At 39.0% G+C, this 23055-nt stretch overlaps 3 protein-coding genes across 6 annotated transcripts in view; 2 read left to right on the plus strand and 1 right to left on the minus strand.

Moving 5' to 3' along the window:
- Window positions 1–15908, plus strand: LOC113665483 (T-box transcription factor TBX10). 3 transcript variants are annotated; one of them, XM_089190612.1, is made up of 7 exons: window positions 1–130; window positions 5060–5327; window positions 7974–8247; window positions 11091–11261; window positions 14274–14341; window positions 15217–15386; window positions 15496–15908. In XM_089190612.1, exons 2-7 carry the CDS (start codon window positions 5068–5070, stop codon window positions 15744–15746), a joined length of 1194 nt encoding a protein of 397 aa, XP_089046738.1. In that variant the 5' UTR covers window positions 1–130; window positions 5060–5067; the 3' UTR covers window positions 15747–15908. The 3 variants fall into 3 exon arrangements, with proteins under 3 accessions (XP_089046738.1, XP_027036984.1, XP_027036983.1); XM_027181183.2 differs by lacking the exon at window positions 1–130 and adding an exon at window positions 4392–4770; XM_027181182.2 differs by lacking the exon at window positions 1–130 and adding an exon at window positions 4676–4937.
- On the minus strand, window positions 15800–21071 carry LOC113665481 (uncharacterized). 2 transcript variants are annotated; one of them, XM_027181177.2, is made up of 8 exons: window positions 20176–21057; window positions 19949–20051; window positions 19583–19651; window positions 19012–19151; window positions 18847–18915; window positions 18659–18746; window positions 17522–18037; window positions 15800–17247 (listed from the first exon to the last, which is right to left on the minus strand). In XM_027181177.2, the coding sequence occupies exons 1-8, from the start codon at window positions 21004–21006 to the stop codon at window positions 17021–17023; spliced, it is 2043 nt and encodes a 680-aa protein (XP_027036978.2). In that variant the 5' UTR covers window positions 21007–21057; the 3' UTR covers window positions 15800–17020. The 2 variants fall into 2 exon arrangements, with proteins under 2 accessions (XP_027036978.2, XP_089046737.1); XM_089190611.1 differs by having other exon boundaries at window positions 15956–17247; window positions 17522–18034; window positions 20176–21071.
- Window positions 21051–23055, plus strand: part of LOC113665482 (cell cycle checkpoint control protein RAD9B) — an 8699-nt gene continuing 6694 nt past the window's right edge. Inside the window, exons 1-4 of the mRNA XM_027181181.2 lie at window positions 21051–21284; window positions 21372–21442; window positions 21819–21968; window positions 22427–22541. Of these exons, the coding sequence (XP_027036982.2) occupies window positions 21251–21284; window positions 21372–21442; window positions 21819–21968; window positions 22427–22541 (370 nt within the window). The 5' untranslated portion in view covers window positions 21051–21250. The remainder of the gene's footprint in view (window positions 21285–21371; window positions 21443–21818; window positions 21969–22426; window positions 22542–23055) is intronic.

Here is a 23055-nt window from a genome sequence, read left to right on the forward strand (position 1 = left end):
GTCAGCCTTATATTCTGAAAAAACATGAACTTAAATTACAACACAATACCTATTTCAGTGGTTTCGCTTTTTCTACCACTTGGAATCATTGGAGTGGAACGACGAGGGAGATTGGAATATTCCATAATTTGTGAGTCAGACAATTTTGAGTTTTCCCTCTCGCAACTCGTATCATATCTAAATTATTACTCTTGTATTGATTGCCGTCGATCTGAAATGCTTTGCATAGGTTCGAAAAGTCCCATACCTCTTCACATCAAAGAACCCGAGGTCGTTTGCGGCTTTGCGCTTGACCGCCACAAAAAATCTAAGGAATCTAATTTAGATTTTGTCTGGTCAGGATTTGTACAATTGAAGAAATGAGATACCATAGTTTTCTACTCAGGAACAAGAATAGATTTTTTAAGAGCAAGTAATATGCTAGCTGTCATATTGCCAAAACAGCCATTTTTTTACGTTTTTTCTTTCTTTAGAAAGTGTCGAATAGTAATGTCTAGCAACTATCCTCTGAAGTCCTAGCCGCAACTCGTCAAAAATAGGCCAGACAGAGCTCTCCGGAATTTTTTCCTTCAAGACGTTTTCAATTTGTTGTTTTCAATCAAATACATTATTTGCATTGCTGTAAATCTTCCTAATACTGTAATGATCAATCAACCAACCCGTTTTGTTTGAGACAATAATTGTTTTTTTTAATATTATTTTTTTTGGCCAGACGATTTTAGTGAGATGGAAAAACCATGAAAAATGTCGCGCACAATCCAATTCCATCGTTTTTTTATGTAATAGCTATCCTCATTTAGAAAATTTCTCAACTTTCAAAGTTGACTCTTGAGATAACAAAATGATGGGCTTCCTAGCCATGATGCTATATCAACAGAAAATGAATTGAAATAATTCCAAAAAAATGATGCGAGTGTATGGAAATTGTGAAGGAAATATCAGCCGCCTAGAGTGAAATCATGTAATTTAATTGAATTCAATTTGAGAATGTAGCCGATTTAAAGTGCAGTATGAGGTGCTATATCGTTATAAGAAGTAGGTTGCCATAGATTGAGTAACGCAAGCATTGCATACCAGTGTAATGGAACGCATTTCGATTGAGTGTCAGGTGGAACCAAAACTGACCAAAGTCATCACAACAGTCAATCATAACGAAGATTAGTATCACAAGGAGTCAATGCGTTTTCAAAGGAAAACAAGCAAACTGCTTGAAGCGCGCGAAAACGTGAGTTATTAAGTCGCAATTGACATTAGTGTTGCATCTGATTGGTCAAGAAGGTAGCGCGAATTCTTTGAGCTAATTAGGGAGCAATATGAATAAAAAATGATAAATTCCCAGATGACTTTGGACTCTCAGCTGAGAAGTGCTCTGTGATATGGTTTGACTAAATCAGCTCAATCCGTGGTATAGATTCAAGTAAGCCCTGCTACATACAGCAGGGTTAACATACACCTTATATCGACTCTGGCATGCCTCCAATAGGCTTCCTCTCTCTCTCTGTAAGGCCGATTGTCACCTGTTGTCAATCACTTATTGAAATTATCGATCTGGGCTTAAAATTTTATTGCAATTATTTTAATAAACGGAGTTCCGATGTCCTGAGGCGTATACGCATACGAACGGCTCAAGGACAAAGTCGAAGATCCCTCAATTTAGAATGAATAGATGTTTGATGAACCACCTCACATTGAGAGATGCCTCAAGGTAAATTCATTTCAAAAGGGGAGATCATCTGCAACATCGAATGTTATTCGTTGTCGTGCTGTTTTCATCAGCTGCGAACTGTAGTCTTTAGACGGAGAAAATGCCTTAGGGATAAAGTGTAGAAGAGGTTGTCTATCGACAAGGCAGAGGTATCTGAAGAAAAAAAATTAAAATAATTCAGATGAATCCTTCTGTGCTGGTGGGCATACCGCAAACAATAAAAAAACAGAAGCGCTTAAAGGACACTGATGCGTCGTTTTTTTTAGTAACAGACTGTTTTTACGTTTTTTCAAATTTTTCATGGCAACTGATATGTTTAAGTTTAGTCAATCAAATGAGCATTAATCTGCATGACGTGCCAGAACTCATGACCTTCTCCAGCTAAGAAAAACATCGGTTGCTTGTGTTGGTCCTTGTGGTGAAATGCCTTTAGCCCTTAGGCTACAAAAAAACCTCTCTTATTTGCTTGCGACGTACTTCCTATGTTAATTCCGCGTGCGTTTAAAATAAAACCCGTGTTATTTGAAGAAGCAATCTTGGTGGCCAACAGAAATAAAAAGTATTCATTTAATCATATTGAGAGAAGAGCACGGGGGCGGTGTTGAAAAGCAAGTTTCGCACGTGTGAAGTTTTGCTACAGATTAGGGACACCCGATCAGCTTCGAAGAGTTTAACGTTAGGCCATAAAACAAGAGTACACCTCATTGTGTTACATTTGAGGTTGGTGTAATCAAGTAAGAAAGAACATGGTGGCCGTAATGCGGTGGGGGGGCGGGGGCGGGGGGGGGGCTAACGAGGGGTGAGACGTCTTCCTCTGAGAAGTAAAACTGTAGCCCAAGCAGCTAGGCAAGGCTTCCGAGTCTCTTTATTATTACTCCTACCTGATACTCACTATGCAATGTATTTTAATTGGCTGGCCTAACGTAGGGATTTTTTTTTTCGCCCCCATAATCCTTAGTGACCCTGTAATGACACCATCGACTGACTCGTCAAACATTTCTTATAAAGTCTTTCTTACTATAAGCACTTTTTTTAAGTTTCAAATTTCTGAGTCAAATCAGAATCTTAAGTTGAAAGTGTACCGTCAACTTTCCAGCTAGTTCACTGCAAATTATCTAAGTTTCTTCGAGAAAAAAGAATCTCCACGCCCATGACAGCTTGAGAAGTCAGGTACAGGTTCCAGTCCTTTTTGATATTGTCAATATCAGTAAGAATTGTTCGACATCTCAGACAAGAAATTTCATCGCAGTTTTCCACAATCGGTTGGAGGTGAAAGAAAACATATTTCTTTGAGATAGGCACGACCATTCCAGTTCAGTTGACCGATGTTATCCTGACCATTAGAAGTAATGATAATTTAAATCTGGGTAAAAGTCTCTATAGACTCTTATGAGGCAACAGGCGTCGTAGGTGCAACTGATCAAAACATACTAGAGATTGGTTTACACGAAGTTCTCTCATTCTGGGCAGCTAATACAGAGGAAGAAATAATATTCACGCTTACAACCTTGTTTATGTCATGAGGGCATGCCAGACAGTCTACGACTGCAAATTGATCTATCTAAAAGGTCGTTCCATGTCTGAGAGTCTTATCAACAATATCTCTGTAAGAAATAGGTAAAATGCTTTTTCTTTTAAACTATTATGATGATATGTTGAAAATATTAAATTTCTCCGGTGCTCCGGTCTCAAATGAAGGTTACAACACCGCCTTTAAAAAATCATAAATCACTTGTAATCCACTTAGCAAAAGGTTCAACATCGGCCCATCAGTTTACAATAGAAACCTGAGAAAAAAGTTTATAGCAGTTTCTGTAGCGTTCCTCCTTTGAAAATGGCTAATCTTTCCAAAATTTATTTAATCACATCGACAGCGAACTTTTAGCCTAAAATTGGGACAGGCAACATTTCACACGCGCGTCTGCCCCGCGCGCACGTATGTGTTTGGTAGTTTAAATACACATAAGTGTAATAGAAAGCGATAGCCGATGCTCAGATTAAACAAGTTAATTCCTCGGTCCATCTCGATCATACCTCTTATCATTGTAAGTATAACGTTGTTGAGATTTCACTGATATTTCTGCTGACAGATTTATATAATGTCGCGCCAATGTTCCTTGCTAGGGGTCAAAACGACTCCCGGGCTGCGATGAACGATGATCGTTTTTTTGTTCTAAATATACATCGATGTATTAATTTATTGTATAACATTTGGTTTCCTCGTTTTCCGTCTTGAAAATCATTTGTTTTCTTTGCAAAGACGTGTTATTTGAGTCGAGCAAATTTTCATGCGAATTACCTTTTGTATTTCTTCAAACTGAAAAACATTTGGAAAAATTTCTGTGTTTCGTGTTCCTGGGAGGAAACAACAGACATTGCCTTGACGTTCCATAAATGTTTCATCCAATGTTAGGTACACGGGTTTTTTTTGAACAACAGAAAAACAACAACAGTAAAACGAATACATACTTGAAAACTAACGGATTACCGCGTATTTTGTCGAGTTAAGTGTGATAATGTCGTTGTGGAAAACGGATTTCATCTACAGGGACTCATTTACACCTGGTTTAGAACAAGTTGACTGACAGAACGCGGCTGATTAAGACAGCATCTGCACCTAGTGAGCCAACCATGATGAGGTTGTGACCTCAGGCAATATAAGAGTGACTTTTAATAAAGAAAATACATTAACAACTTTTCGTTCATCAATCCACTCTAAAATCCAAACCAAATGTCTTCGAAGAACAACCTAAGATCCATTGATATGTAACTGAAGCACTATTCTGAGATAAGCGTACGGTTCGGTGCGGCGTGCATACTCGGAGGGTCGACTGGCTGTGTTCGAATCGTCAATCTAGAGCCTGAAAAATTCTATCCGCCACCACTGACAATATGCTGTCAATTAACTAATTAATGGTCAAGGGATATCTTCCAGCCGCTTGACAAGGATTTTTAACAACACGCATGATTGGGTCATCCAGGCACAACGACATCAGTACAGACCGAATCACCAGACGACGTGAATCAGCCATCAGTTATAAGCAGCCAACTCGACCTTTTATCAGGTATTAGCTTCATGTTATGGACAGTTCGGGATTTCTGTCTCCTAAGGCGAACGCTTTCTCCATTGCACACCTGATCGACCGAGCACAGCTCGCAGACCTTGCGTTTTTGCGCGGCCAGAATCCTAACTACAACTGGAACTCGCAAGTTCTACTGAAAGATATGGAAGGTACAACCATAATGCGCGCGCGCGCTATCAATCAAATTCGAGTCCGGATAGATTTTGGCACTACCTTCCCTGCGGTTTTCCTGGGAGTTGATGAGTGTCTGAGCTTATAATTTGTTTTGCAGAGCGCCTGATGAACGTAGGAACGGGTAAGAGAGCACCAGCCAGAAGAGTCAACCAACATATGATGCCAGAGGACTCTGACGAAGAAAGCGATGCGGGACACTCCCCAGTATCAAACTCCCCGCCACCTCAATCTTCCTGCTCTCAAGCTGTGGCATCTAGGCCATTATGCAGCGGACTGATCAACGCTCGAGTAGACTTGGAAATGAAGAGTTTATGGGAAGAGTTTCACGGGCTCGGCACAGAGATGATAGTGACGAAGGCGGGAAGGTAACCAATCACGAATTTATTTACATTATCCGTTTTGGGGGCATTTAGGCCCTCTGGTTCCACTTCAATTTTAGACTTATCAAGGTTTAATCCAGGGTGAAGTAAACGAGCTCTCGTTTTGTTATCTCAAGATTCTTTAGAGATGCAGTGGTTTTTTCGTATCAGATTTCAAATAATGGTTTCCGTGATTTCAAGGGGAGAATCGATTCTCTTAAGGTTTCAAGCGAGACCGACCCAAGATCTATAGTTACATCTCAGACATGAACACTGAATGAAATGAGAGTCTAAAAGTCAATTTAAGAAGCGTGCGCTTAAAACCTCCTTTTAATTGGACTGGAAAGATAGACAATGCTTTTGAAGTCCCGGTTTACACTGCTCGATCCTCGGCCATCTTTCATCAGAAATGAGGTTTCGTTAATAAGGCACGAGTAGGTTGTCCATTGTCGCGTTATTTCTTTAACAAGCGATGGTGTAAAACAGCCGTGAAAGATTTATTATGTTGAAAAGAAACCTTATTGTAATTACACGAATTGAAACACCGGACGGAATAGACCATAAGTTGCTCGTTGATGGATGTCGCTGGTAAATTAACCGAAAACAATACAGCAATAAAAACACTGGCAATAAAAACGTAGGTGAAAATGGGATATGGATTATCAATCGGAAACATACGTCTCAGGGAGTTTTCACATTCTTTATATACAAGTATCCATGAAGCAAGACTTAGTAAAACTCGAAGTGGTGATAAGTCCAAAAGAGTTGTGTTCTCTCCTTTTAAGATTTCACGATTCACGATTCATGTCCGGACAATAGACAATTTTACGATGCTTCCTATAAGACGAAGGCTTGTGCGTTCTTGCTGAATTAAATTAGCCATTTCTACAGGATTGTTCGAAGTACATCTGACCTCTGGTATTTGCAGATCATTAGAAATTCAATATGCTGTACTATATTTGGTCAAAAACTGGTAAGGATTCGTAGCAGCGGGAGAGTTTCTGCAGAAGGAAACCAGAGTGATTTTGACTAAAAACAACCATCGAAGTGATTTGAGAAAGAATCCCTAATATCCTACGTGCTAATACATATTTCTAGTTCCACCGGTCAAGTTTCTGTATCATTTGAAGGGTGTGACGTCAGGGATAATTAAGTTACCTTTGAAAATCTCTCAAAACTTTGAAATATAAAGCCAGAGAATGCAAACTAGTGGTTTTCTTTTTTGTATCAGTAATACACTCATCGAACCTTATTAAAAAGAATTTTCATTTTTTGCAACAGACAACATTTCCTCTGAAGTCGTTTACACTACTGGTGCGATTGGAATAATAAGTTCCGGAAAACCTCACGTGTAGAACTGAAGATGGCGGTTTTTTTCATTTTAATGTTAAAACCTTCCTCATGAATTGTACAGCATTTAACACTACTGCATTGTCTGGAAAATCCATCAGTAACACGTGTGAGTCAGCCAAAGATTTTTACCTTCTGCTTTTCATTGCTTCGCTCTTGATGAATTTGATTGAAAATGACAATCGAATAATCATTGAAGGTCAGGGAAGGTCTTCCTCCTGAAAAAAACTGTCATGGCAGAATTGAGACTTAATCTGTCCTGGAGGATGAGTGAATCATAAAATCCAATTATCATAATTGGACAATGGTGGCATTCTGTAAATTACAATCTATGAATTTTTTTTAATTCTAAAATTTAATTAAAATTTTCCCTCTTCAAACCTTTGCCATTGTAGCCAAGAGTATAACGTGTACAATGAAATATTAAGTAGTCGTTTCTCGCTTATGAGAGGGCTAATATATAAGCAAGAGTAAAATCCTTAGTGATCAGTCACTTTTAATTCTTCTGCTCAAAAAAAGGGTCCAACTGACTATTAAAGACACGGAAAAGATGCTGAGGGAGACATCCATCAATAGAGCTTTCCCTCGATCTCTCATGAATTCACTTATTGCGGCTCATATCTTTACCCAGGAAATCAAAAACCATTCGAGCGCGTTTTGACTGTGTCCTTGAACGAAACTAAAGTGATTTCATTAGCCAATCAAAAAAAAGAAAAAGAAAATGCTAGAAGGAGCCTGCGAGAATCCCAGGAAAAACAAACAAACTATTTGAACCGCGTTAAACTGGCGCGAGTGATTGAGTCGTGATGGTTTCAGTTTGCTTATTTTCTCAACAATTCAGTAGTGAAGTAAGGCGAAACCAAAGCGAATTTCGGGTTCCTCTCTATACTTGATTAAACTTGCTCATGTACCTCATGTACAGAATATAAATCTCACACCAGTGTCTTGCTCATTACGATTGAATTAAGGGTTTTTTTCCCCTGAACGTCGTTGGTTTTTGTCCATAAGACAAAACTACTGTCATGGTTTCTATCAAACTTAAATCCTTCCCCATGTTGCGAAATCGACTCCAACGATTTTTGCATAGCTACCTTAAACTTGAGGCTTCCACGAGTAGTTGTCAAGTTACCTCCTTAGTATATTCATTACATAACACTCATATCGCCAAATTCTCGTTACTAATCAAAGAGGTAATGAATAGCTGTTAAAAGAAAGAGTTATCGATCATATTTTGAGAGTGTAAAGGTTAAAACTAAGTGAAAGTTCTTGCTGCAATTTTGCAATACCTCTGGTCTTTTTCAGACGCATGTTTCCAACATTTCAAGTGCGCCTTCAAGGTCTGGACCCGTCGGCTAAGTACATCCTAATGATGGACTTCATACCAGTCGACGATAAACGTTATCGGTACGCTTTTCACAGTTCCAAGTGGCTGGTGGCGGGCAAAGCAGACGCCAGTGTACCCGGGAGAGTACACATTCATCCTGACTCACCCTGTACTGGACAGCAATGGATGAAACAGATCGTGTCTTTTGACAAACTTAAACTCACCAACAACCTTATGGATGACAACGGGCATGTAAGTCCTAAGACACTATCTATATCTGTAGAGTTGAGCTCATCGATCAACTCTAAATGATCACCTTTATTGAGAATATTTAAACTGCATTTATGTTTAGAAGTTCCTTAACTGGTTTTGAACCCGCTTTCCTGTTTCGCTGAAGATATCTTTGTACAAGTTCTTTGCCCAAAGAGTCTGAAAATACACAAAGGCGCAAGTTGTTGTCGCTAGATTTCGGTTTCTGATTGGTAAGGACAATCTCTTCAAGCAAAAATTTCGGCATGCTCAAAGGTCGAGAGTGCGTCACTGTCATAAAAACTTCAGAGTCGAAATTTTATGCAGAAAGTTAAAATCAAACACGCATTATTGCGAATAATCAAATCATTCCTCATACAATTCAGAGTGAATGATGAAGAGAAATTTGCACCAGCCCGTAATAAAGGAACTTGCGCCTATTTATTCTGCCATATTGCTCTCGAAAAAATTTGACTATTTTTTCATAAACGCAGCTTTTGCATAACTGTGTCACTTGACCTTGTCAGTCATCAAAAATGGTTGTGGTACGAAATCGATATCAAAAATGGACAGTGCGTGATGAAATTCATGTACACGCCGTGGCTGAAATTAGCTTCATCCCTGTCAGCAGAGTCTGACGACACAAGCTGACTGTGTATGACGCAAATCTAGTTTTCTGATGATATTTTAAGGCAATCAGTGATAAAGAAAACAGATTGATTTAACAGGCGACGCAGGATTTTCGACATCTAAAGCCACCTTGAAGGCGGCCAGGAATATTTTCCACCTGATCCTAAACGTTTTTGCGTCTAAGATTTCAGGAAACGCTTTATTTTTTGTACGCATTAGGTTAACTACATTAATCGTTATGTTTAATTCAATTTTGTAATCTTGTAGAGCTGCTCTGAGTGCCAACAGACTTTATCTCGTGATTTTAACTGCTCTCTGACATTTCATTATGACGGCGAATTTTTGTTGAAGCAAGCATAAGAGGGGGTGAAAACTGCAAATGCAGCCGACAAATTTCATTTTGCAGCCGTTAAAACTTCGTGCACGCGGCTAACACCTGTCTTCATGATTAGCAAAAGTAGTTTTCATCAGTTAAGTGGGTTAACCGTGCAAAGTCCTTGCCTAGACCATTATCTATCATCTCACTTACAGAGCGATGAATGAGTTTTTTTAGCGAAAATTTGGGATGATTTGGCTGTCGAAAGATCTTATTTTTCAAAGCATAAACCGCTTTTACGGTGCGTGTGGACATGTGATTCTCACTTTCACTGCACCTAGTTCCGTCTTCCTTACAATCAAGTGCAGTAATCCAGGATTATGTCTCCCAAGTAGAACTCAATAATCAAAATGCAATGTTTTAAAATCACATTGGCAAATGATCATAATATTGGCTTTTTCACCTTATTTGGCTGTTTTTGCGGAAGGCGGGAGGTGCGGTGTCAAAACATTCCTATTTCAAGTGAAGGGTGTACATACCGGATATTGCTTAAATATGTTCCATACAAATTTGGCTTAAGTGGCCCGATTCGATGTTAATCTTTCCCTTTCCAATTTTCTTCACAAAATTTGCCCTATTTAAAAAAAAAAAATAAGACGCTTGCGATTTTAATCATACGGACTCGACTTGGAAATCTTGCGCTGCAGACAAATGACATGCTAAGGATCTGGTTTTGTCATTGCTAACTTCTCCAAGGGGAGGAGACTTTAATCAAAACATGATACACGTACTGTTTGTGTACATCTAGGGATCCTTTTGGACATGACGATGAAAACGTTCAAAAAAGTTTTAGCAGAGTTCGAACATTTCAATCGTTGGCGATGTACTGGTAAAATGGATACCAAACGTTCAGTTACCCGTAAACACATTTGTTTAATTTGTTTATCAAGGATAATCCAATTTGTTTTTCCGAAAAATTCTCTAGAATTAAACTGACTCCTTATGGGGGATTTAGAGTGAGCGGTTAAAGTTCCCAGAATAGAAACGGAAATTAGAACACTTTTGAAACTACCATCAAAGAACCTCCCTGGGTGATACTCCCACGGCCTCCAGCTCTAGAAAACGACCGAGGAACATCACGGCGACCACCCTCTTTACCCTTTCGCTCCCAAGATCCCAACATCAATTCTCCACACTTTTTTACTTATATTCCATATAATTTAAGTTATGAGAATTTGATGCTAAATCAAACAACATCCTTCTGTTGAATTTTTCTTTCTCTTCTTGTTCTCGTCACCTTTTTGGTTGATATTTCGCTGATCTTGTGAGGAGAAATTCGTTATTAATCACTATTGGGAGAGAAAGGGTTAAGGTTTCCTCTTCTCGATACATTTACAGAATTGAGTGCCTGTCTTAACCAAAGGTAGTTTTAATTACTTTATTGATCGTAATAACGCTTTCAAATTTCAAAATCATGCTTTTGGAGCCCAGTTTCGGTTCTGTTTTGCCTTACTTGAACTCGGACGTTTTAACTCCTTGGCCAATTACCTCAAAAACAAAGTTAAAAAATGAACAATAACTGAATGAAATTCAGTTGCTCGTGCAAATCAGTTTCCCATTATTATATCTTGTTCGATACTTCCCAAGCAGCTTGACACTTGCCGTGTGTTTTGCCAGGCTTTCTTTATCAGGTTGCATGTTCTTGGGCGTTGTCTTCTATTCAATCTCGTTCCTGGGGTCCGTTTTCTCGCATTTGAAGGGAAAGAAACCGTGCACTTGCCACAAGCTGCACGCTTGCCCGCGCTTAACGCAGGAAATGTGTGGTTCCGCGTCCGGTGCCAAGAGCCCCTGCTTTCAAGTAGAATTCTGACCAGTCTGTTATGTACGGTTCATCTCGCAGATCATCCTTAACTCAATGCACAAGTACCAGCCAAGATTTCACGTGATTCTTGACGAATCGGAGAAAGGAAATTCCAGGGCGAGTCTCCATGAAACCAACAAGGATCATCTACGAACGTTCATCTTCCCTGAGACACAGTTCATGGCCGTCACAGCTTATCAGAATCACATGGTAAGTTTTTTTCTGTTTTGCTAAATCGTACGGGGCGTCAGACCATATTCCACGCCAACTATGTTTAAGGGACGTTTAGTGACTGTATATGGTGATTTGTAGTTCTGTAGTTTATCTGAGTTGTTCAAAGCTCAAGAAACATCAATCCAGGATTATACTCCATGGTCACATACAGTTTTTCCATGTGCTTAACCTGGGACAGGTGCTGATCGGGTCTCGATCAAAACAACTCTAGAACATGCCTCTGGCAACCTTTTTCTTCCTCATTTGCTTTCCTCGCAGAGTAAACAACTTATATCAGCTGCAGCACTAAACCTTTAATTCCGTGGTCAGAGACTATCGCTATGTCATGTATGTTTGGCAAAAATGCATTTTGACGTTTGGCATTCAGAGTTTTGTTTCAGCAACATTTTTTTTTTTTTCAATTGACCAGAATTTTTTTCAGTGGCCTTCAAACCTTTTATCGCGTTCTTTTCGCTTTTGCTGGCATACTTTACGTTCTGATGAAAATGCTCAAATAGATTAGTCTTTTTTAACTCTTACATCTCTGTAATTCATTACTTAATCAACATAACTTTTATGGAGAGAAGTCGGTCAGAACAAGTTTTGAAATGGCGAGAGCGGGTAGTTTAGGATATTTAAGTGATAGACTTCATCGTGTTTGTCCAGTGTTAAAATTTCAACTTAGCCTCATATTTCAGATCATCAATTTGCTAGATTTCCATTGTAATGTTGCAATCGTTTTATGATAGGTCTATGGTGCAAACTGTTATGGGGAAGTTTTGAAAAGTCTTAATCTTGAGCAATTTAGATTTGGCTTTTAAAGAACAAAAATTAAGGGAATTTGAAAAATCCATCGCGACTTCACATTAGTCTTTAGCAATCTTCACTCAATCACCCCAACTGACTAAAGGAACTGACCATAAAAACACGAAACGTGGACACGGATTTTCTTTAATTCAAACAATAGGTTGAGAACAGATTTTTGCTTTTAGCTACATAAGGTGTCTTCCGATCCTCTTAAAGAACTTTGATCCTCAGAGAAACACAATCTCTTGACCTTTTGTGTAAATCTAAACAAACGTGTTTTTTTCATGTATTTCAATTAAAACCCACCACAACCAGAAGTATTCTATTGAAATAATCGGATTTCAAGAGGATTTTGTCATATTGGATTAGCACCGCAACATAATTAAGTTGTCCTATTTATCGCCTGAAGGCACAAATCTCACTGTGAGAACATCAGCTGGTGATGTCAAAAGACTATCACTCATGTTGTAATCCTTGAATAGTGCCGACTGCTGTGACAAGTTTACAGCGCAATTACATTCCTTCAAAACATATAACAAGCTAAGTCATTTGCCACAAAGGAAAGTTCTTCTCTAGTCTCAATTTGGCTTGGACTGTAGTTTGCTTTTAAAACTTACATTCGTTTAGCTTCGAATTGGTTCTCTTCCATTGTCTATGCTATCTTCGACCAAAGTGTCGTAATTCTTCGCTTGATATTGAGCATTGCAAAGAGAGAAACTTTCCCGGCCAGTTTATCCCAAACATCTTTCCCCTGTTATTCTCAAGGTGACCACAATACGATATTAGAAAGAGATTGGTCGATATCTCCAAGTATAATATGAATGGACAAAACAGAGAGCGGTCTTTTTTTTCTGTAATTCTATCTCAATTTAACATTCCCCAGCCATTTCTATACAATTGACCTTAAAAAGAAAAAACACACATTGTTTGGCTGTTACGTGAGGGGACAACATACCAAACATGGCTCTGTCCACAACACCCTTTAACAGCTCTTAACCACAGCCTGATTAGATTATATACTATCACAACCCTTTATCGGAGTAATGCTTCTTAATTTCGCAAAGTTTGAGTACCTACTTTTGACTTAAGTATAAGCTAGTGAGTCATAAAGATATCAACATTAATAATCCTCTAGGACTAGTAAAACCATTACTGAGACTAGGAAAAGGTCAATGTCCCTTCGGCTGATAGGCATAGGTTATCCAATACGTACTTAACTAGGCGCAAGACACGTCTATTGATTAAAAAGCGGTATTTTAATTGATGATGAGGTTATAAAAACACATTCGGTTTTTCTATTGCATTCCGAGAGCCTGTGGCTGATTTCAGACATAAACCATGCTCACAGATTAGTTTTTAGGGAGAAGTGACCGACGCGAATGCGTTTTGAACAAGAATAGTTCACATGAAAAGGACGGGTCTTGGCCATGTTTTTTTTTTTTTTTAAGTGGAAAACTCTTGGAATCAAAACAGTTTCAATGTTAAAAATTAATGATTTTGAGCCTCTTTTTCATACTAAGTCGCAACACTCATAATTATTCCTTCATCGGGCTTTTGACTAGTACAAAGTCTTTTTGGCAACTATTTCTTGCTGTCAAATTTTCTAGGTAAGATTTGAGGAGTAAGAGACACTCCCTGATTAGCAAACTGAGGTAGTTTAATCAATTTACGAAGTAATGTCTTTGATTATGTGACTGACTGCAAAGGCCAATTATTTGCAGGAACTCTAAATAATTACTTGTCTTACTAGTTGAATTGAGAACAAAAAGCTGCTTAGCACGTTTTCATGCACAAATGCAACAACAGAAAAGGAATTGTTGTACACAAAAGCAAAGAAAACTTGCCGGTCAAGAACATTTTTTTTTCTGGACGATCTGTTGGATAAGAATAACCTTAGAACTTCTTAAATTTCTTTGACAATGCTCCTTGACGGGTCATCTATTCACGAAAATTTATTCCTTTTGTTTATTCTTGCTCAAGAAGTGGCAGCTATAATCAGTGCTATCTACGTTATCAAGAAAAACTCTATAAGTTAAATGTTTTCAGGGAGACCTCACCACAGCACAAATGCTCCTCAAATCTTGAGAAAATTGTAACTTTAATTGAGCAAGCTTCTACTTTGTACCCTCAGGCAGTTAACCCTTCCGGAGTATATAGTAAATCTTAATAATACCTAACATGCCTTCGACTTTTTCGATTCAGATAACACAGCTGAAGATCGCCAGCAATCCATTTGCCAAAGGGTTCCGAGATTGTGACCCGGATGACTGGTGAGTACTTTTATGAAATTTTCTCATAAGTTTTGTCAGATTTCTGAAAACTTTTTTGTTTCCTTGAGACTTTGAATTCACTATTTTCAGGACACCATTTTTTGTCGAGCTAAACATTCCAAAAGCGAAATTGAAAAAAAAATTCACCGGGTCATTGTGCCTCTTTGAATCTCGGTGTGACGAAACTCCTAATTACATTTAAAATAGTCCACTTAAATAACTGCAATGTTCTTCTGAATGTCGAAAGTAATCCATGATTGCATCGGTTTTGCTTTGGTACGCTACCGGGATCAATATCAGTATCTGAGCAACTGCCCACCTACCCCTCCCCTAACTCAGCAACAGTCAATTGACAACAAGTTAAGGTTAATGTTGGGTTAGGGGAGGGGTAGGTGGGCAGTTTCCCAGATACTGATATTGATCCTGCTACAACCACTATCTCAACTAATCAAATGCTAAACTAAAAGCAATCGTTACTTTATCACTAGCCATGCATCAACATCTGCATCTCCAGCGCTTCAAGACTCCTAAGGGATTTATCTCTGAACATGTAAACTAGTTTTACTGTAAATTTAGAATCAACTTAACGATTTAGTCCTATTACAAATTAGGTTAGAGTGTTCCTAAATCCAACTGGATTTTATTATTGTAAATATAGATTTTAGATTAAACTTATACCTCCTAGTATAGTTTTAACTGTTTTAGGAACACCTCTCATAAAGATTTTAGATTAAAGTGATATTAACCTGGTTCTGATCGGCTGTTAAGTGGCAATTACAAGTGTATTATTATCACAGTAAATTCACGAATTGAGCTGCAGATAATCACTTAGAGAAAATTATTCCAATATAATCTTTTTTCATACTAAAATGCAGTGTTATGGAAGTCATGAAACAACTTGACCAGGGAGAAATCTCTGCGACCGCTCGTGCCAGGTTACATGGGGACATGGTATCTCAAAGAAATGAACCTCAAGTACCTCGGCCTCAGGCTCCCCGGCCAGTGCCTCCTGTCAGCGCTGTAAATCCAGCCTTTACCTATCCAGGTGAGATAACGTTTAAATTTGTTGGCTTAAATTAGCTGTCCAGGGTTGAGTCTGTGCCGTAGTCTTATCAGAGATTAAACTATGGTAATCCACACTTCGTTTGTCTTAGGTCCGTATGAAAATAGAGGAACTCCGCTGACGCACATACCCAGAAATCTCCCGAACTCTTCGCCTCCCGGGGGATATCTACCTATGATGCCTCAAATGATGGGCCACGTGGGCCCTAACCCGATGTCGCCGACATCTCCGACGAGCCCTGGATATGGCCAGCGCACATATCAATCATTACGCATGCACAGGACAATGCCATATCCCACAAGGCAAAGCAGGTCTTCTTCAAGCGATGAAAGTTGCCCATAGAAACACACCTGAAGTTTAATACATTGAATTAAAGCCGAATCTCACGAAAAGAATTTGCAGTTATAATGACATTTTCTTTTACGAATGTAAAAGGCTAAAAGGTGATGCTTGTACATAAACAAAGACAATTGAAATATACGGCATATTGCATCTTTTTTCAAACAATAGCTTGCCTTTTTTGTTTCCTCAATTCAAAGAAGAAAAGAACAGAGACCACCATACTCGTTTATTTGGAAATGACAATTTGTTTCGCCATTGTCTTAAGTTCTCGTCCAAATCAAGCGGTGTAATTATGTGCAGTAGAGATTCACATCTTGTGATCATGTTTGTTTTTTTTTAATAACCAATTGGATACCTAAGTTCTGCGTCTGCACATTTGTAAACAGTAACGTGCCCTCGTATGCGCAAGGAGAAGCGAACCTCACAAGAAAGTATTCACGAAAAAACTCGGTAAGTCGCTTTAGTAAAAAACCCTAGTAAATTTCTCAAGTAAAAGCTGGAAGTAACCTGGTTCTTCTAAGTAAATCCGAGAAATATGAAATTAGCGTCAGTTATTTCAACTTTCATCCAGTCAAATCAAGTATAATTCTCTAAACTTGAATTTCGACTCCACCATCTGCGCGAACTCCAGACTCGAGAATGTACGCCCCTTCATAACAAAGACAACACCTCACGCTACACGTAAGTGACGGCAATAACCTCAAAGTGTTACTACTTCCGGCATTTCGCAAAACAAAAAAAAAAATGTACAACTATTTAGTGACCTAATGGACCCTACCATTTTCAAACATGGGATTTTTTTGCTGGTACTTGATCTACGCTTGATTCCAATGTCTACTGTTCTTAGCACGTGCTTTGCTTCAATTTCTTGGCAATTTGCATTTTGTATATTGAAATAAAAGCCCTGCAAGGGTCAATTAGCTAAGTTTTCAGTTCCGGCGACTTTAAAGTTCAGAGGACTAATTCGTATTTATCCTCTGTGATGAAATCTTGACCACATAATAAAACGTTCAGAGTTCATCTTGAATCGAATCAACGAGACGACCCCTCCAGCAGTAATAATGAACTTGCGCATAACAGACAAAGGCTTGTACCAGGTACTTCTCAGACCTGCTCACTTACGACTGAGGTATTATGATATTCTCCGGAGTATCCATTTAATTGAGCAAAGTAGTAAGCCGAGCAGTTAAGCAAGCCGTGGTATAGACTCTTTAAAATGTTGCATATGAAGTGCACACACGCACTGAAGGTTGTTTAGTTTCTAGCTCCTGTGTTCATGTCGCGTTAAGCCGGCTTTCGTCTCTCATCTCTTTCAACCTTGTCATAAGCTTCCTAGTGTTCTCCGAGCGTTCTTCCTCGTCCATTCTGTTCCAATCGTCGGTGTTAAGTTCCCTGCCGAACAACTCTCTTTCTGCTTCTTTGTACTGGTCACTGTTTGTCTGCAAAGCGTCTTTCGTGATTATATCAAGATTTGTCCGCTGTTCCTCTGAACCGTGGGCCACTGCAAATAAAAATCATACTTCTAACAAGACGATTCGTTTCAGACTTAATAACTGCCCAATTAGAGTTGACACCCGCGGGTACGCTTAGGATTTCGGGAGTGCGCGGAGATCCCAAAGACGATAGGTTAAAGTCATTAATGCAAGAAGTCCCGTGGAAAAAATACTTGAAAGCAGACTAAGATTGATTTCGTACTGTTTCAGTAAAATTTTTTCCTAACCACAAACCGCAACGGGTTGAGTTACACCAGGATTTTTATTGGAATTATCTCTTACCTAAATCTAGGCTGTGAAGCGTCGCTCCTAGTAACGACCGAACCATGTCCTCGACCTGTTGACGCGATGCTCTCGAAAGACGAGGACTGGGGTTTACTGGAGTTGGCTCCTTCACTGAGGGTACACCAGAGGAGCGTATAGCAGGGCTGGTGACTGGAGTAACTCGTTTTAGTCTCGCAAGTTCGACTTGCAACTGTGCAATCTCTTCATCCTTCTTCTTTTCCACAGATGATCGCTCTTGTCTTTCACGTTTGAGCTCTTTCTCGAGCGCTACGATTCCTTCCTTTTCACGTTTTTTCTGTGCTTGAAACTCTTGCCTCATCTCCTGTTCACGACGTCGCATCTCCTCCTCTTGTTCTTCCTTCTTCCTGGCTTCTTCTCGTCGATGTTCCATGAGTTGTCTCCGTCGTTCCTGTTCTCTTTCCTCGCGAGTCTGCCGCCGGTCTTCGACTCGCTGACGAGTGGGAGGCTGTCCCCGGAACCACCCAGACCAGGGGTGCGCAGACCTACCAACTGCTAAAAGTTAAGACACAGATGAGACCACAGATCTACGCGAAGCATATCCGCAGATAAATGCTGAAAATTACTTATTCTTAAAGCGCACATTATGTGATATACATCTCTTTCTTAACAAGGTGGCCGTTTACGGTGCGCGGTAAAAAGTGGAGGGGAATCAGAGACTTACCGCAACCCACAACCCTTTGACGAGCACCTATTCACCAAACTCCTTTTTTCTCTCTCTTTTTAGCACGGAAAGTGGCACAGGAAAAAACAATTACCGGAAACAGTTTAATATGCACCAATCCTATTTTCTAGGGCGAAAAATAGACGCAACTTGAACAATTACCATTGGCGCAACTCATTCAGCACCTTAGACGAGTGAAGTTTCAAAGTTTTACCACCTACTCGAATACTCGTTCATTTTCTCATAAATAATTCATAGCTCCTTCTTCCCAAGCTTCGTATGAAGTTTGATCCCCAAATGGGATCCCTAACTGAATTTAGGCATTTTGAAATGAGAATTTGCTATTTTTTTCCTATGGAACTATCAGGTTATCAACTGTGGTGATTTGCCAAGATCAAGAGAAATTAATTGATCAACATGAGGTTAGGAGAATGCAGGAATTGATCCCATACTTGCTACTGGATCCACAAGTGGTAAATCAGAACCATGAACCTCTTCTGTAACCAACCTCTGCCAATCAGCCATGAAATGATGATCAATCTACAAAAAGGCATGGTACATTGTAGGATAATGTGTTAACTTACAATTTTGGAAGGTAAAGGAATTTTGATTCAGGTTTAAGGGAAATCATTGCACCTACCACTCTTTGAAAGTCTCTTATGGTGAGTTTTTTGCTCCCAGCAAGCAAAACTTCCTCAATCTCTTTGGTCTAATCAGGCAAAAAGAGTGAAAATCTCATAATCACCATTCTTGTATGCATTTAACCTTAAATAAAACTAGGACATATAAGGTATTTAAGTCTTACATTTCTGCACACTAAGATTTCATCTCTCAACAACAGCAGCATGACAGCTGAGAATGTTGCAATACAGTTGAAGGAAGGAAGTTTCATACTCAGAATGTACTGGTCCCAAATGTAGCAAACCACATCAAGGGAAAGAAACCCTGAAAAATACAAGTATAGCAATGTGATTTTTCCAAGATATAAAAAAACCGGTTTAAAATGTGAAGTCTTCTGAGTCCAATAATTTCCAGAGTTTATTCCTTGTTCTAGAGAAAGAGATAAGAAGGAGTATAGCAACTCCATCTGATGGGATATTAATGTCCATCACACCTCACTCTTGGGTAGAAAGAAGCAATGTGAAAGTTAACCCTTTAACCCCATGAGTGACTGGTTTCTTATTTATCCTTACAGTATCATGCTTGAATCAAGTTTTAAGGTCACAAAAACAAAAGGAACGATGAGGAGAACAGTGTAGAATAGATGAATACTATTTTTAGTTTAATGGGTTGTGTGTCCTATCCAATCAGTGTTACTTTTGGATGCCTACGATCAAGACTTAAACACATTGAGATCAGTTTTAGTCAAATCTTACCAACAAACATGCACCTTACATATGACCTCATGATTGCTGCCAGACTTTCTGCCAACTGAGTTGTCTGGTCTGTTCAAAAAGAATTACAGTGTGTTTACACATTATAAACAAGAATCAGTAAATTGAACTTGTGTAGTCCATGTCCACCTCACACAAAGCCTACATAATAGCAACACTAAAAGATGTTAGCCTCAAAAATAGTACCATCCTAGATAGTCATACTGGGTTGAACTTCCTCTTGTATAATGAGGTACCAGTTGAGAATTCATAATTTGCTGAAAAATTAGGTGCATGACCAGGGGAATGCCACAAATTTTTCACACAGGCTGATATTTGGGTATTCATCTCTATCAACAACTGCCTTACCATGTGAAAATATTCTCTGCAGAGTTAATGCAAGCTGCTGATCTTTGGAATTCAAGTAGTCAGCCATTTTACTACCAAACTGTTTTTGTGCTAACAGGAATTCCTATGGAAAACAGAGGAAAAATGACTTTTTTACACTGAACAGAAATTTCAATGCCCATACGTACAGATATCCCAGAGCAGTAAAGCTGCAAAGGAATTCTTGCTTTCTTTAGCAGAAAAATAACCTTAGATTTGGAGTCCTTCATTAAAGATGGTCTTGAATCCAAGAAGGTAAAGTAAACTTCAACAAAGCTTGCAATTTCCTCAGCATTTATCAGTTGAACATGAGTGTCTGCAACCATTACTTTCACAAAAGGTATGGCCAACAAGAAGTCTGTGTCAACTATCGTTGATGTGCTACTAACTTTCACGTCCCGGTAGGATATTGAAGTTTTCATGATATTCAGCAAAGCTGGATAAGATTCAAGCCTAAAATTACTTGATTCTGAGGACAAGAAAGCTTTGCACTTTTGTCCAACGGCTGCATCGTGTCGTGAAACAGTGTCTTGTTTGTTTCTCGAAACCTTTTCTAAATATTCTTTTCGAACGATCGGATTCGCTAGAAACCAATTCCATACTGCCCTTCGCAACTCTGTCGGTAAAGGACGATTCAAACAAGCAAACAATTTGGTTTTAAGATCCGGCCACCTTTGCAACAAACTAATGGACGCTTTCGAGGATTCTTGAAGAAGAAGTTCTGCCTTTGTACGTGTATTCGATGCATCGATAATCGTTTGGGTAACTTCTTCATTTAGATTTCGATCAAGAGTTTCCGAAACTGTTGCCATCAGCTTTTGACACGAAGAGCTGTCACGCACAAGCTTACCAGCACGATCAAGAAACATGACTTTCTCTGAATCTGTGAGATCGGAAAAGTAAGACACGTGGTTTTCTGTAAGCTGATGTTGCACTGCATCGAAAAGCTCTGATGTTAAATCCTTCCACTCAATAGATCTTGTGATATCGTCTTTAGAGAGCAGTAACCACGCAGGTAGATTTGTTTTAGTGGACGCCATGTTTAGTGAGCGGTTACCTGAGAAGCGCGCCTAATGTTTAGCTTGTCAGCGGATTCCAAAACTGGCGCCATTTTGAATTTTGTTTCTTTTTTTTCGGACATGTTAAACATTCCTAAGTAAGACGAGGAAAATGGTTCATTAGTAAGAACTAAATGAATCTTAGGAAAGAAATGGAGATGATTTATCCAAGGAGAAGCATATCATGGTCGCAAAAATGACAAAATCTTCATAGCTGTGTTTGAAGATGCGTTGTGTTATTCCAGGCAGATCAGTGAAATGTGTGTTCACTTTTAGATCGAAGCTTAACTTATCTATGACTTTAAGATTTCGTTCGCTCTCTCAACACGTTTTCGTGTGTGTTTCAGTGTTTGCGAAGGCAATCCATTGTTTATCCAAGATTGGTAATGAGCTGTATCTGGAGGCTCTGTCAGAAGGGGTGAGTTAAAAAAATCATGTGATAGTCCGAAAGTTCTCAGATACAGTAATAATTGCAGGTACGTTGGCAAGAATTTTCAAGAAGGGTGAGGGATCCCAGGAAACATCTCAACAGAAGCAAACAAGGAAGGTTTTCATTGTGTGCAGGGAAGGGGGGTAGTGGGAAATAAGCACATCAGGACCCACGTTGGTTACCCTCCTCCCCCACCCCCCTGGCATTGAGTCGCTGAGGAAAGTATAGCAAAGGAACAGTGAGAGTCAATAGGATTTACTTGGGTCCCCTCCCCCCTACCATTCGATAGGAAAAAATTGGTTACAATGATAAGACTAAAGATGGATAATTACTCTTTACTTACTCTCACTTCTCTTTATAACAGCTTGCACTAAGGACAGTCAGCTCATCTCGCTCAGCATATGCTTGCTTTCTCTTCAATGAAAGCTTTTTTATTAGTTATGATGATGGATCAGATGAATCGGCAGGGGATTCAGAGGAAGAGGATTTATTAAGATGCAAGATTGCCATGAAGGTCAGAGGAATGTTTGGTTTACATAACTGTATTTATTACCACTGCTCAACAGTTTCAAGACCAAGTCTGACTCAGCATAGAATGCAGTAAATAACTTAAATTTAGGAACTGTTACAGGTGTGTAACATGCACTAGGTTCAAGAGGCATTTCTTTCAACAGACCTCTAGTATTTTACTGCACAGAGAAAAAACAAAGCAGAACAGAAAACAAAAACAAATTGAAAGAAGACATTGTCCAAGTAGCACAAGTTGATTGTAATATTTCTTAAAGTAAACTAATATTTGTTCAAGGACCAAAAGTCGATTGTAATATTCCTAGATGTAAACTCATGTCTTTGCGCAGAAGGTTCCAGAGAATAACACTTATAGGGACAACACCTCTGCCTTCCCAGTGCTATAAAACCCAGTGTACAGTGTAGAGCCTTAAGTGACCTTTTTTTTTGCATTTTTATTTACAGTCATGCCTGTCGGCTTTTAAATCCATGAACACAATTGAGAAAACAGTGGATCAGTGCAAAATAGATCTGAATGTCAGGGAGGCTAGGCTGGTTTTTCTGTTCTACTGCAGACATGGTAAACTTAAGTAAACTTCACTCAGTCTTACTTACAATGTAAGTCTGTAGGAGGTCCACACAGAAAAAAAGTTGTCCGATGTCTATAGAATGAAGAAACTGTTTCAAAGAGTATTTAAATCACCTCGAATGAAATATTTGTACATCCTAGTTTGCTCTTCTTTAGCATTTTGTAAGGAATCCCAGACAGTTTGGTGAACACATTCTCTCTCCAAGGCAGAAGACATTCTGTTGGAGTAAAATATCTTGCCCAGGAACACAACACAATGATGGCTGCCAGGAAGGAAACATTGTAAAAGTTTTGGAGGCCATATTACCACAGTTGCAATTATTCCAACATAACAGGATTATTTATTTTTGGGTTTTGAACTTGTTTTTTTTTTTTCCTTTTCAACAATTGGCCTAAAAATTAGACACAAAAAGTTGCTGCAGTTTTACAAATGTAAGTCTTAATTCAATCTTTAGGTACACTAATTGTCAACTCATATAAATTTTTTTTAATGTTTTTTTTATTT

Source organism: Pocillopora damicornis, chromosome 12, assembly GCF_964200805.1.
Source record: "Pocillopora damicornis chromosome 12, jaPocDami1.2, whole genome shotgun sequence".
NCBI lineage: Eukaryota > Metazoa > Cnidaria > Anthozoa > Scleractinia > Pocilloporidae > Pocillopora > Pocillopora damicornis.